The sequence below is a fragment of the Mirounga angustirostris genome, unplaced genomic scaffold (assembly GCF_029215605.1).
Source record: "Mirounga angustirostris isolate CCGP_5_RB_7025 unplaced genomic scaffold, mMirAng1.0.hap1 SCAF_4, whole genome shotgun sequence".
NCBI classification, from domain to species: domain Eukaryota; kingdom Metazoa; phylum Chordata; class Mammalia; order Carnivora; family Phocidae; genus Mirounga; species Mirounga angustirostris.
The window spans coordinates 162,992,347-163,003,866 of record NW_026991712.1 but is presented as its reverse complement, the minus strand read 5'-3'; the positions used below and the strand labels follow the sequence as shown (position 1 = coordinate 163,003,866).

The 11,520-nt window shown below is 54.4% G+C and overlaps 1 protein-coding gene across 2 annotated transcripts; it reads right to left on the bottom strand.

Annotated features, from left to right (window-relative positions):
* Positions 1 to 6,274: 6,274 nt before the first annotated feature.
* CUNH1orf216 (chromosome unknown C1orf216 homolog) lies at positions 6,275 to 11,141 on the bottom strand. Of its 2 annotated transcripts, none has more exons than XR_010411021.1 (3): positions 10,930 to 11,141; positions 7,891 to 8,650; positions 6,275 to 7,398 (listed from the first exon to the last, which is right to left on the bottom strand). XR_010411021.1 is itself a non-coding variant. In XM_045898103.3 (3 exons), the coding sequence occupies exon 2, from the start codon at positions 8,643 to 8,645 to the stop codon at positions 7,959 to 7,961; it is 687 nt and encodes a 228-aa protein (XP_045754059.1). In that variant the 5' UTR covers positions 8,646 to 8,650; positions 10,930 to 11,139; the 3' UTR covers positions 6,275 to 7,398; positions 7,957 to 7,958. The 2 variants fall into 2 exon arrangements, 1 of the variants encoding a protein (XP_045754059.1); XM_045898103.3 differs by having other exon boundaries at positions 7,957 to 8,650; positions 10,930 to 11,139.
* Between the last annotated feature and the right edge of the window lie 379 nt (positions 11,142 to 11,520).

The following is an 11,520-nucleotide window of genomic DNA, read 5'->3' as shown; positions in this document are numbered from 1 at the left end:
GAAAAATCTCCAAGGCCCTTGAGGAAGGTCTTTGTGGACTAGACAGTAACTTGCAAGACACCAAACCCTGGGGACAGATCTGGCCAGCACGCATGCAGGAACCAAGAAGGCCTCGCAAGCCAAGCAAAGTAAGTGGAGTCACTGGAAAGCCTCAGAAAGGTCTGAAGTTGGAGGAGCCTTGTGGAAGCCCACTCTAGACCAGTGAGGGTGAATGGAAGGACTGGGCTGGAGACGTGCCTGGGAGTGGAAGCAGAGCACCTGGTGATTGACGAGGAGGGCCCCCAGATGACTGAGTGGAGCGAGGAAGTTTGTGAGTGGGGAGAAGGTGGCTCAGCTTGGGACTTGGGAAGTTTAAGGTGCACTGAGGCATCGGGTGGAGCTGTCCAGTAAGTAGCTGACTATGTGGGGGGGCGGGGCAGAGGCCCTGCTGGAGACAGAGGTTGCGGAGGGAGTCTCACGGACGGGAGAGGACTGAAGTCACAGAGTGGAGGAGATCGCCGGAGGAGTGTGCAGAGAAGCGGCCCCAGGACAGCCCAGGGGAGCGTCAAGGGAGCTGCTTGCCCTGAGAGCTGAATGCTGACTGCTAGAGCCTGGCTAGAGGAGTCTAAGCAACAGGCAGCGCCAGCCTCCCACCCACAGGTCCCGTCCCACACCTGTGTTCTCACTTGCACAGCCCTGCACTCCAAGCGGGGAGCACACCCCGCAGCCCCTTTTGCTCTTCCCCCCCCACGGCCCCGCCCCTCCCTGCAGACCCTGGGGTTAATCCTCCCCTCCCCCAGATTAGGGGCGCTGCCCCGCTTTGTGCGCCCAAGTGCCGGAGGCGATAGCCCTGGGAGGCTCGCGGCCGTCCGGGCAGCTGAGGTGGGGAGGGCAGAGTGGGGCACGGGGAGGAGACACAAAGAGGGGGAGGGACCCCGACTGCAGCTGTCCCGCGAGGGGACCGGGACAAAGGGCCTGCTGGCGGGCCGGCCTGAGCCGTTTTCATGCTTGTTGGGATTAGGCGCAGGAAACGTCGCTCCCAGTCGTGCGGATCAGCAGTCCGGGGCGCACCGGCGCGTGGGGCGGGCTCGGCCCCGCCCGCCCCCCGCTTTGTGCGGAGCCGGGGCTCCCGGCGGCGCCGGGCTCCGGGGAGGCCGCCCCTTTGTCTGCGCCTTTCCGGGGACGAGCCCCGCCCGGGCCCGCTGAACACCAGCTGAACGCGGGCCTCCAGCCCTCTCCTTCTTCCCCAGCGCGGAGCACTGGAGCTCCACCTTGACCCCCCCGCCATGGGGCAAGGTCATGCCCTCCCCCCCCGCCCACGCCCGAGGCCCTCTGACTGCTCCCACCCCACGGCCGGAGCCTTCTCGCCTCCCAGGTGGGGGCGGGTACAAGCCTCTGGGGACCTAGCCCCTACCCGGGCCCTGACCTTAGTAGGACGAACCCCCCTTTCTCACGCTACCTCCCCCTTTCCTCCCGCCAGTCCCATAACCAGATGAATCTCTTCTCAAATCTGGTGATAAATGAGAATGGAGCGATTAGAGGATCGACCGGTTCTGAGCCTGGGTTTTGGGGGAAGGAGCTGGGCAAGGATAAGTTTTGGCCAGAGAAGCCTCCAGGCCTGGAGAGGAAAAGCAGACACATTTCTGGCTGTCAGGTGCTGGGGCTGGGAGAGTCTCAGGGGTCTGCCGGAGTGTGGACACCTCCCCAGGCTTGGTGCAGTCTTATTTCTGAGAGGCATTGAGGGAGGAGGAGGGAGCACGCATGTGGGGTCTGTGGCCAGGAGTGTGAATTTGTGAGTCTGAGCGAATTTGTGTGTGTGTGTGTGTGTGTGTGTGCGCGCGCGCGCGCGCGCGCGCGCGCTCATGCATAGGTGGGGGCCCCTGTGTCTGGGGGCGTCTAGGGGATGTGGGCATGTATATGAGTGTGGGTTTGAGGTCTGGCTCAGACCCCAGAACGGCCCCATCTCATGCTCCTCTTCTCACCACCAACATTTCATTAAACTCATGGGTCTGGGATTCAAGGCCCTTTAGCAACGCTTTTAATAGCACAATGGCCCAGCTGCATTTCCTACCTCTGCTGGCTCCCCATCCTCTCCTTGTCAGTTAATAACAGCTCAGGTTCGCTTCTTTGTGCCAGGCTCAGGTGTAAGCCTTTTACATGTGTAAACTCATTTATCTCTCACACAATCTTATGAAAGAAGTACTAATTATCCCCATTTGACGGTTGAGGAAAGTGAGGCATAGCTAGGAAGTGGAGGATCCAAGACATCTGGGTCCAGTCTACACTAGAAATCACTATCCTCTGTTGCTTCAACTTTTACTCATTCTCTAGGCACTTCTTCCTCCAGGGAGGCTTCCTAGATCAGGTGCTCACAGATTTTATTGATTTCCTGTTCCTGTCACCTGTTCCAGGATTAGGAACCGCTTGTAGGAAACAGAGGCTGGTAGGGCACAGGCCGTTACCAGGGGGCATTCAATCTCCTTAGAGATGGTCACCACACAGAGCCCTGATGAGCCAGGTTGGGGAGCTCACCCAGCACATTCTGAAGCCTCCTCATACCCCCAACTCTTTATACTCTTCCTTAGTTTCCCACTTCACTCCCTGCACCCCAGGCTTTAACCCCATCCCCTCGGCCACACTTAAAGGAGATGACCTCCTATTAGAGAAAGTTTTCATGGAACTAGCCCATTCTTCTCTCCCCAGAGGACCCAGCCCAGCACGGCCTCCCCGCCAATCCCTTCCATGCCTCATCCTGTTCCTGGGACCTGCTCAGGCCTCTGCTGTGTGCCCTGCCCCTGTGGGGTCTCTGGCTGTCAGCTCCAATCTCATCCCTCCTTCCTCCTTGTAAGTAAGACTCTTCAGGTAGTACCAGAAACCTAGTTGGACTTCCTCGCTGCTGGTCACGGGATTCCATTCCGGCTGGAAGGGGAAGGTGGCTCATTGGTTAATTCTCTCCCTAGAGCATGAACCTTCCCTACTCCCCTCCCAGTCCCAGAGCATGAACCTTCCCTACTCCCCTCCCAGTCCCAGGGACTAACTAATCCCCACCCAATGACTTTAAAACAAGCTCTCAAGTAAAGCAGTCTCCGGGGAAGACCTGAACAGAGGGCCAGCCCAGCTTCCCCTCTCCTAGGTTCAGAGTGGTTTATGCATTAGTCTCTGGGATGCGAGTCTCCTCTGCCTGAGCAGGGCAGAGGCAGGCTCCACAGGGCCTGGTGGGTTTTGATGCATACAAAGCATCTCCAGGTTCGTTTCCTCATTCACGCTGACCCATTGCCACAGGTGAAGAAGCCGAGGCAGTCTAGAAAGCCTCTGGACCCTGTCTGCCCCACATCAGAAGTCCAGAAATAACTCCAGCACTTCCTGTCATCAGGCCTCCAGGCTACCTGGTGGGCAACGGCATCCCCTGGGGTCCTGCCTCAGTTTCTCTGCCCCAAACTCTGGCCTGGCTGTGCCCTAACTCCCTCCTCTTGCCCGGTTTCTTCTGTTTCTTCTCTCGCTCCCCACCACACCAGGGGCTGGGCCTGCCCCTAGAGCCTCAGTGACTGGCAGGGCCCCATATGATCCACCACCCTGGCTCCTTGGTCTGGCTTTATCTTTTTCTCAGTTCAGACAGCTCTTTTATGGAAAGGAATACTAGGCAGCTTTATTTTTAAAAGCTTTTTTTTTAAGATGCCTTTCAAATTTTGGATTCAAATTCCTTAAGGAAAAATTTGATTTTTTTTTTTAAAGAAAAATGTAAGTGTGCATCACAAAAGCACGATTTATAATAACTCTCATTAATGCAGTTTACTCTGTGCCAAGTAGAGTTCTAAGCATTTTGCACATTATATATTCATTTAATCCTTGCAACAACCCTGTGAGGTCCTTACTACTATTGTCTCCATTTTAAGATGAGGAAACTGAGGCACAGAAAAGTAAATTGACTTGCCCAGGGTCACAGAGACAAAAAGCAATGGTGCGAACGTCCAAATCCAGGGGTCTGGCTTCAGAGTCTGTGCTCTTAACTGCTGGCTGTGCTCAGAAGAGCCTTCACACATTTAGGAAAGAGCCCCTTCTAAAAATTCACTATCTTGTGCTCTTAGAGATTGACGTTGTCTCTTTGTTAGAGATCTCCATGATTAAAGTCGTTAACCTTAAAAATAAAACTGTCAGTTATTTTACCAGGAAAGATGGGTTTATTTGAGGGTAGCAAAGCTTGCAATTCAGAATAAACAAGCTTCAGCAAACCACAGGCAAGTCCAGAGAACAAAGGAGAAGAATGCTCTTTTATAGAGGAAAGGGGGAATTGGGAGGAGCTGTTATAAACAAAAAGTCCATTGGAGTAACCCGGGAGTTTGAAGTGTAGTGGTGGTCACTGGCTGAGTTGTGACAGCCTCTCATTGGCTGGGCTGTTGCCCCGCAGGGAGAAAACCTTTCTTCTTCCTGCTCCGGCATTGAAGTATCTGCTTCTTCCTGTTGGGAATGCAAGGTAGTCTCTTCCTGTTGGTTATGCAATTCACTGGGAGTGATAGTGGGTGAGAGCTCCCCCTCCTGGCCTCCCTGCTGCTTTTAAATGAGGTTTCCTTTTATTAATTTTCCATTATTCGCATTTAGCTATATAACTCTTTGCTAGAACGACATCCCTTAATAAGTGGAATTTGTTAAAACTGGTTCAGTGTTGTTTCTGTTTAAATGGCAAATGTCAAGGTGACAAGAATTATTAATACCTTGGGGCTCCTGGGTGGCTGAGTTAGCGAGAGGCCGACTTTTGATTTGGGCTCAGGTCATGGATTTCAGGGTCCTGGGATCGAGCACCAAGTTGGGCTCTGCACTCAGCATGGAGTCCGCTTCAGATTCTCTCCCCTTTTCCCTCCCGCTCACTCTTTTTCAAATGAATAAATAAAATCTTTAACAAAACAAACAAAAAATACCTTGGGTCACTGTTTCAGTGAAAAGGATACTTTGTGAGGTTTAAAATATATAAACCTTGTTGGGGAGAAGTACAGGGGGACATTAGATTTCTCTGCAATGTTTCAGTTTATAAAAGGAGAACATAATTTTTATTTGTATAATTAAAAACCAATAAAAAATATGCCTTTATTTAATCAATCAAAAAATGCCTTCTGTGGTAGGCAGCCTCTACCTCCTGGTAATTAGTCTTATATAATACCCTCTCTTTGAGTAACTTGCTTTTTTATTTTTTCTACATTTATTTATTTGAGAGAGAAGGTGCGTACAAGCGAGTGGGGGGGAGGGGCAGAGGAAGAGAATCTCAAGCAGATTCCCCGATTGTGGACCCCACGCGGGGTTCAATCCCATGACCTATGAGATCATGACCTGAGCTGAAATCACAAGTTGGATGCTTAACCAACTAGGCCACCCAGGCGCTCCTTGAGTAACTTGCTTTTAACCAATAGAATATGACAACACTGAGGGGTTATCCCTTCCATGAGTAGGTTGCAGAAACTAATGACCTCTGTCTTGCTAGTACTCTATCACTTTCTTGGCTTGCATGCTTTGATGAAGTGAGTTGCCATGTTGGAAGAACCCACATGGCAAGGAATGGAAAATGACCTCCCTCGAGGAACTGAATGCTCCCAACAAATAAGACCACAGACCCTAGACTGACATCTTGATTGCAGCCTTGTGAGAGATTCCTGACCTACAGAAATCGTGAGATAACAAACGTGTATTATTTTAAGTCCCTAAGTTTTAGGGTAATTTGTTATGCAGCAATAGATGCCTTTCTTTATATAGTGAATTTTTGAGAAACTAATTATTAAGTCATCATACAAACCCATGTAAAAGAAAAGGTCTAGTCTAGATTGGCACAGCAAATATCTGAAGTCATAGACATGCACTATAACCACATCTGTCAGCACCATCTGAGGAGCCTAACTCAAGTCTTTTGCAGTCAGGGCACCCTTCAGGGAGGTGGTGGTTCAAAGGCAGGGTTGAGTAGGAGTGTGGGGGCGGGGAGGGAGAGAGCATATGTATCCCTCACCATCAATGCCTACTGCCCCCCCCAACCTTCAGGCCCAAAGGTGCCTTAGGACAAGGGCAATCCCATACGGGGCTCTCAGGCTGAGGCCAAGTCGCCCCTGTCAGACCAAGAGGCCCCTGAGGAGAAACTTCTTGTCACCCCCATCAGCCACAGCAGGCTGAATTACTCCTCCCCAGTGACTTTCCTCCCGTCTTTCCTCCCGTCTGTCCCCTAGCTCCCAGCCCAGAACTCTGCTCAAAAGGGCAGCTCACACGGTGTGGAAAAGAGGCCACCAGACAATGGGTAGAATAGAAACACAAACTCAAGAAATGTATTTCTCTGCCCCAGTTTATTCACCCTGGCTTGGCCCAGAGGCCAGGTTCATACTCAACATGCAAGGGCTAGACACAAAAGTCCCCAGGACCATTGCTTCAACCTCACTAATATGCCCTTCACCCACCGTCAGGGATAGAACTCTTTAGAGAGAGGAAGAGCACCCCCATTTCGCAAATAGGGAAACTCAGCGTCATGCCACTGCTCACCCATCAGGATCTTGCATCCTCATGGCTCCCAAAAGCAAAGCACAGAGCTTGGCTACCTTAGTCCTTATTTCTCCCCAGAATTCACCCACTCTCCATTTCACAGAGCCTCTGCTGGAGCCAGTCAACCCCCACTGAAAAGACCATGCAGTGACGGAAGGGGTTATGACCCAGCATCCTGAGAGCTTCCAGAGGCTGGGCTGACACTGCCCCCTGCCCACCCTGGAAAGCCGACTATGGCTCCTCTGGGCCTAGACAGCCTGATTTCAGGAAAACAGACCAACCTACTTGAACATCCAGTGTTGCTAAAGCCAGAAAGGGACAGCAAGTAGAGGCACAGAGAAGAAACTGAGATTTTTTTTTTCCCCAGCAGTCTTGGAGTACCTCATCCATTCCTTGCAAGCGTATAAGTGCACATCTGCTTTCATCAGAAGCTTAAATCAATATGGTCTGCAACCGCTCCTTTGCCGTGGAGAAGCATGGTTTGTTTCCAAGTGATGTTTTAGAATTCCCTTTCTCCTATTCTTCACAAGGTTCTGCCACTGTCATCTTCCCCATCCCCATCTCCCATGTGCCCCAAGGCAGAGTTCAAGTGGGACTTTATCTTCTTCTCTGATCCCACCCCCACCATCCCTGCCGCAGTGTCGATCACCAACCCCAGCTCCCCTCCCTCAGACTCATTCTCTACCAGTCGCCCTGGCAAAACTGTAGCCAAAAAGCCATGGCAGGCCAGAGCAGCCACCACACTTCGTCCACAGCAAATCCACCATCAAGGACAACAGCCTTAGCAGAGCGAAGTCTGAGAGGGGTGATGGGGAGAGGGTGGAGAGGTAGCTGGGAAGTCTCAGGGGAATGGATCAGCCACAACCCTCAGATAAATACTGCAGCCAGCCCTCTCTCCGGAGCAATGGGACCCTGGGGAGAGAAGAAGGCTAGGTTGGCAACGGGTAACACAGCGTGTGGATGCCCCACATAAGCAACTGAATATGTATTTGCATATACCTCCTTGTGAGTCTGCCTGCGAACACACACGCTCCTACTACACACTTCCCATGCCTGCACCTGCACACAAAGGCCTGCACACACAAAGACACATTCATATACACCCACTACAAGCCTACACACTCACTCAAACTCACTCATACACACACACAACTTTTGCATATATATCCTCACTCATGCACACATACGCACATTGTTGGATACCTGTTCGTGCACACATATACAAACTTACTCCCTCTCACATACATGCTGTACACACACATATGTGCACACACATAGGCCTGCACCTAAGTTAGCTTGTGTGTACATACAGGTCCATGCCTGGACCCATCTGCCTACATATTAGCACGTACATACTCACGTTTGCTTACCTGCACTCATACCAGCAAATAATCATGTACTTACTTGTGCACAACCACACACATGCCTGCAAATATGGACATACACCCCTGCACCCCTGTGGAGGCACACCCTTAGCCCTGCTCCTGGGGCCCGGATGGGGCTGCCCTCTGTTGGAGACAGCGGATAAGCTCCTTTCGGTTATCCAGGATGGTGTCGAAGCTCTCCTGCAGACGGGTCTGCTGGTCTACCAGCTGCTGCTGCAGGCCCCGGATCCACTGCAGCAGGGCCAGGCGGCGGTACATCACCAAGTGCACGTGGTGCTTCTCCTTTTCCTGCTCTTTGTAGCGCTCCTGAGCCTGCAGCTGCTGCACAGCCTGGGCCACCGAGGGCAGAAGGGCATCTGGAGGGCCCGGGCCTCGAGGGGTCCCACAGGCAGGCTCAGGACTGCTGCTGGGGCTGTCAGTGCTCAGGGAGCTGCTGGCGTAGCCGTTGTCCTCCAGCGGGGAGCACACTGGGCTGGCACCACTCAATTTCTCAAGCTCAGCTCCGGGGATTTCTGCCCCCTCTGGTGGGCTGCGCACCTCCCCCTCGGGGAGCCCAGGGGCCTGGAAGACCTGGTTGTCAGAGGGCAACTCAGAGGAGCTCTGCATCAGGATGGGCTCCACGTGGCCTGGCATCCCATGCCAGTTCTCATTGGCATCTTTGGCACTCGCCATGAAGTTAGAGTTGCTGTCTGGTTGGAGCTCCGGCTGACATACTCCCGGCGGGTCCCCCAGGAACTGGCCGCCCTCAGCCACCCCTGGCTGGATGGCGAACATTTGGTCTGTAAAGGGGAAGCAGAAGAATGAGTTAGAGCAGGACGGGGGTTGGGGGGTGGGCTGGGGTGGTGTCCGAAGTCATGGCAACCCAGCTGCTGGGGCAAGGCCGTCTCAGTCCCTTTCCCTCTGGCAACACCTCCTTTGTGGTTCTCCTCCTCTTTCTCTGTTGACTCAGACTCCTGCATAGGGTTTTCTCAGCCCTCTGAGACAGCTTGTCTTCTCGTTCTATGCATGTCTCCCCAGAGGACCTCATCTTCTGCTGTAGCTTTAAGAACCTTCAGGTGTTGGTGACTCTCAGATGTGTCTCCAGCCCAGATCCAAACGCTGTCCAACTCTGCAACCAACCATAGGCTCCCACTCTCCGTTCAGTCACTTCAGCCAGAAACCTACGAGCAGCCCAGACTCCTCACTCAGCTTCCTCCCCCATCTCACTGGCCACCAAATGCTGACAATTCTTCCTCGTAAAAACCTGTGTGTGTATGGACAGACGGCAACCCTCACTTTCACTTGGTTCAGGTCATTTCTTACCCCGATTACTGACGGCCACAGCCTTCTCACTGATCTCCCTGCCTCCAGTTAAAAAGGTAAACTTGATTTGTCACAGCTCTGGGTGGCCTCTCTAAACTGCTGAACCTCCACATGGCCTACAAGGCTGTGCTTCAGCTGGCCCTTGCTCACCCCTCCGGACTGGCCTCTTCCACCCCAAACTGCTCAGAAATCTCCGAAAATACCATCTTTCACCTCACACAATTCCCCTGGCCTGAGGCGCCTGGGTGGCTCAGTCGTTGGGCGTCTGCCTCTGGCTCAGGTCATGATCCCAGGGTCCTGGGATCGAGTCCCACATCGGGCTCCCTGCTCGGCAGGAAGCCTGCTTCTCCCTCTCCCACTCCCCCTGCTTGTGCTCTTGCTCTCGCTGTTTCTCTTTCTGTCAAATAAATAAAATCTTAAAACAACAATTCCCTGGTCTCTAAGCTCCTCCCTTCTCCACCAGCAAATTCCTTTCCAAACTCAAAACCCAGCTCTCATATCCCCCCTCTCTGAAGCCTTCCTGATATCCTCCCCCAGCACACAGAACTAAGCACCCTTAACTACGCACTTCCCCTGGGTCCCCACTGCTCCGGTACACACTGCTTTGTCTGTATTTGTTCCTTGGCCTTGGAACATAGCTGATGGTCAGTCGATGTCTCTATGTAGCCGTTTTGGGGTTTGTTTTGGTTTTGGACTATCTTGTGATAGCAGCTTGCACATGTGGCTCCCTGACTAACCGCGGAGTTCTTCCGCATATCCTCGTCATACCCCCGGGGCCAGCACGCAGCCTGGCTCTACGCGGGTGTCAGTACACGGTTGCTGCGGGAGTGATGGGGGAGGGGGACTGCAGTGGGCTACCTATGCTCGGGAAGAGGGAGCCAAGAGTAGCAGGAGGCTACTGCAGGCTGCCCAGGGCTGGAAGACCGGGCTTCAGTTCCCCCCTCGGCCCCAGGGAGCGCCCCCTCCCGCCCCGCCCCCCATTGACAAGCCTCTCTTCGGACCTTGCCCTCTTCCCTCTGCGTCTTCTATCTTGTGCCCCGCCCCTAGCTTGCTCCATCCTGAGGCCCCAGAGGGAGGGCATATCACAGCATTCTTTCCTCCCCAATAACCACCTCTTACCAAAATTAGGATTTGAATTGACAAGGGGTTTCTACTGACCGCATAGTGCTAGGATTAGAAAAACAGGCGATCAGTGAGAGTGAGGGATAGTGTAAGTACAGCAAGCACTAAGAGGTTTTTATAGGGGGCAGGGACCCTCCCTACATTCAGTAGTGGGCAAAAGTCCTGGGGGGTGTAGGGACGGTCCCTTAGTGACCTACACGCTCCCATCCCTCTAAGCAGTCTTGGAGATCTTCCCCGGCCCAACTGTTTTCTCTTTCCGAAGCTGGGCGGGGCCACAAGGCAAAGCTCAGACGCGGTGGCTGGGGTCCTAAGGCCCACGGGGTTCTCAGGGATGGTGAAATGGGAACCCAGACACCCCAGGATCAGGCTTCCCCCCAAGCTAATCTGTAGTCGGCCGGGGTCGTGGTTGGGGCGGGTGGGGGCGCTTGTCTCAGTAATGGTGGGGGAGGCGGCCTCCCTTCCTGCCTAGTCCTGCGGGAGGGGACTTCCCCAGGAGACAGAGGATAGAGACCGTCCTTCCCTAAGCTCCCCATAGGAGGCAGCTGGGCGGAGGCTGCGACACCCCACCCCGCCCCCTGGCACCCCCCCACCCCCCGCGCTGGGCCCCTAACCCTCCCCTCCGGGCCCGACTCACGGCCTGGACGCGCCCGGCGCGGCGCGGCTGGCTCTGCTCCGGTAGACCCCGTGGCGGGAACTCGTCCCTCGGGGCTGGCGGGGGAGGGGGCGTGTCCCTCGGCCCGGCCTGGGCAGCCCCACCGGCCGGGCGTGGGGTGCGGGGCTCCCGGACGGCGCGGCCAGCCCCAGGCCTGGGCTCCGGAGGCGGGCGGCGCCAGCGCGGCGGGGCGGGGCGGCCGGGCCCACGTGGGCCGGTTCGGGGTTCCGCCGAGCCAGCGGCCGGTGCAGCCCGAGCGCCCGAGCCGACTCCCCCGCCTCCTGCAGCCTCGACCGACGCCTGCCGGGTCGGGTTTATCTTCTAACTGCATCCACTGGGTCCCTCGGATCGCTTTGCGTCACTGCAGATACTGTGACATTTTCAAAATGAAAATCCGATCATGTCACCAGCCCCTGCTTAAAGCCTTTCAAATGGCTTCCCTCTTGCGGGGTAAATCCTTCAGGCGGCAGCCACAGGGTTCTGAGCCAGCTTCATCCTCTGGCCTCCATCTCTGCAGCTGGGCCTCACGATCCTTTCTGCCATGCGACTTCTGCACACACTGTTCCCTCTACC

What these genes read in the sequence shown, in the direction of transcription:
- CUNH1orf216 (XM_045898103.3), bottom strand. Translation starts at nt 8,645, where the DNA reads ATGTTCGCCATCCAGCCAGGGGTGGCTGAGGGCGGCCAGTTCCTGGGG.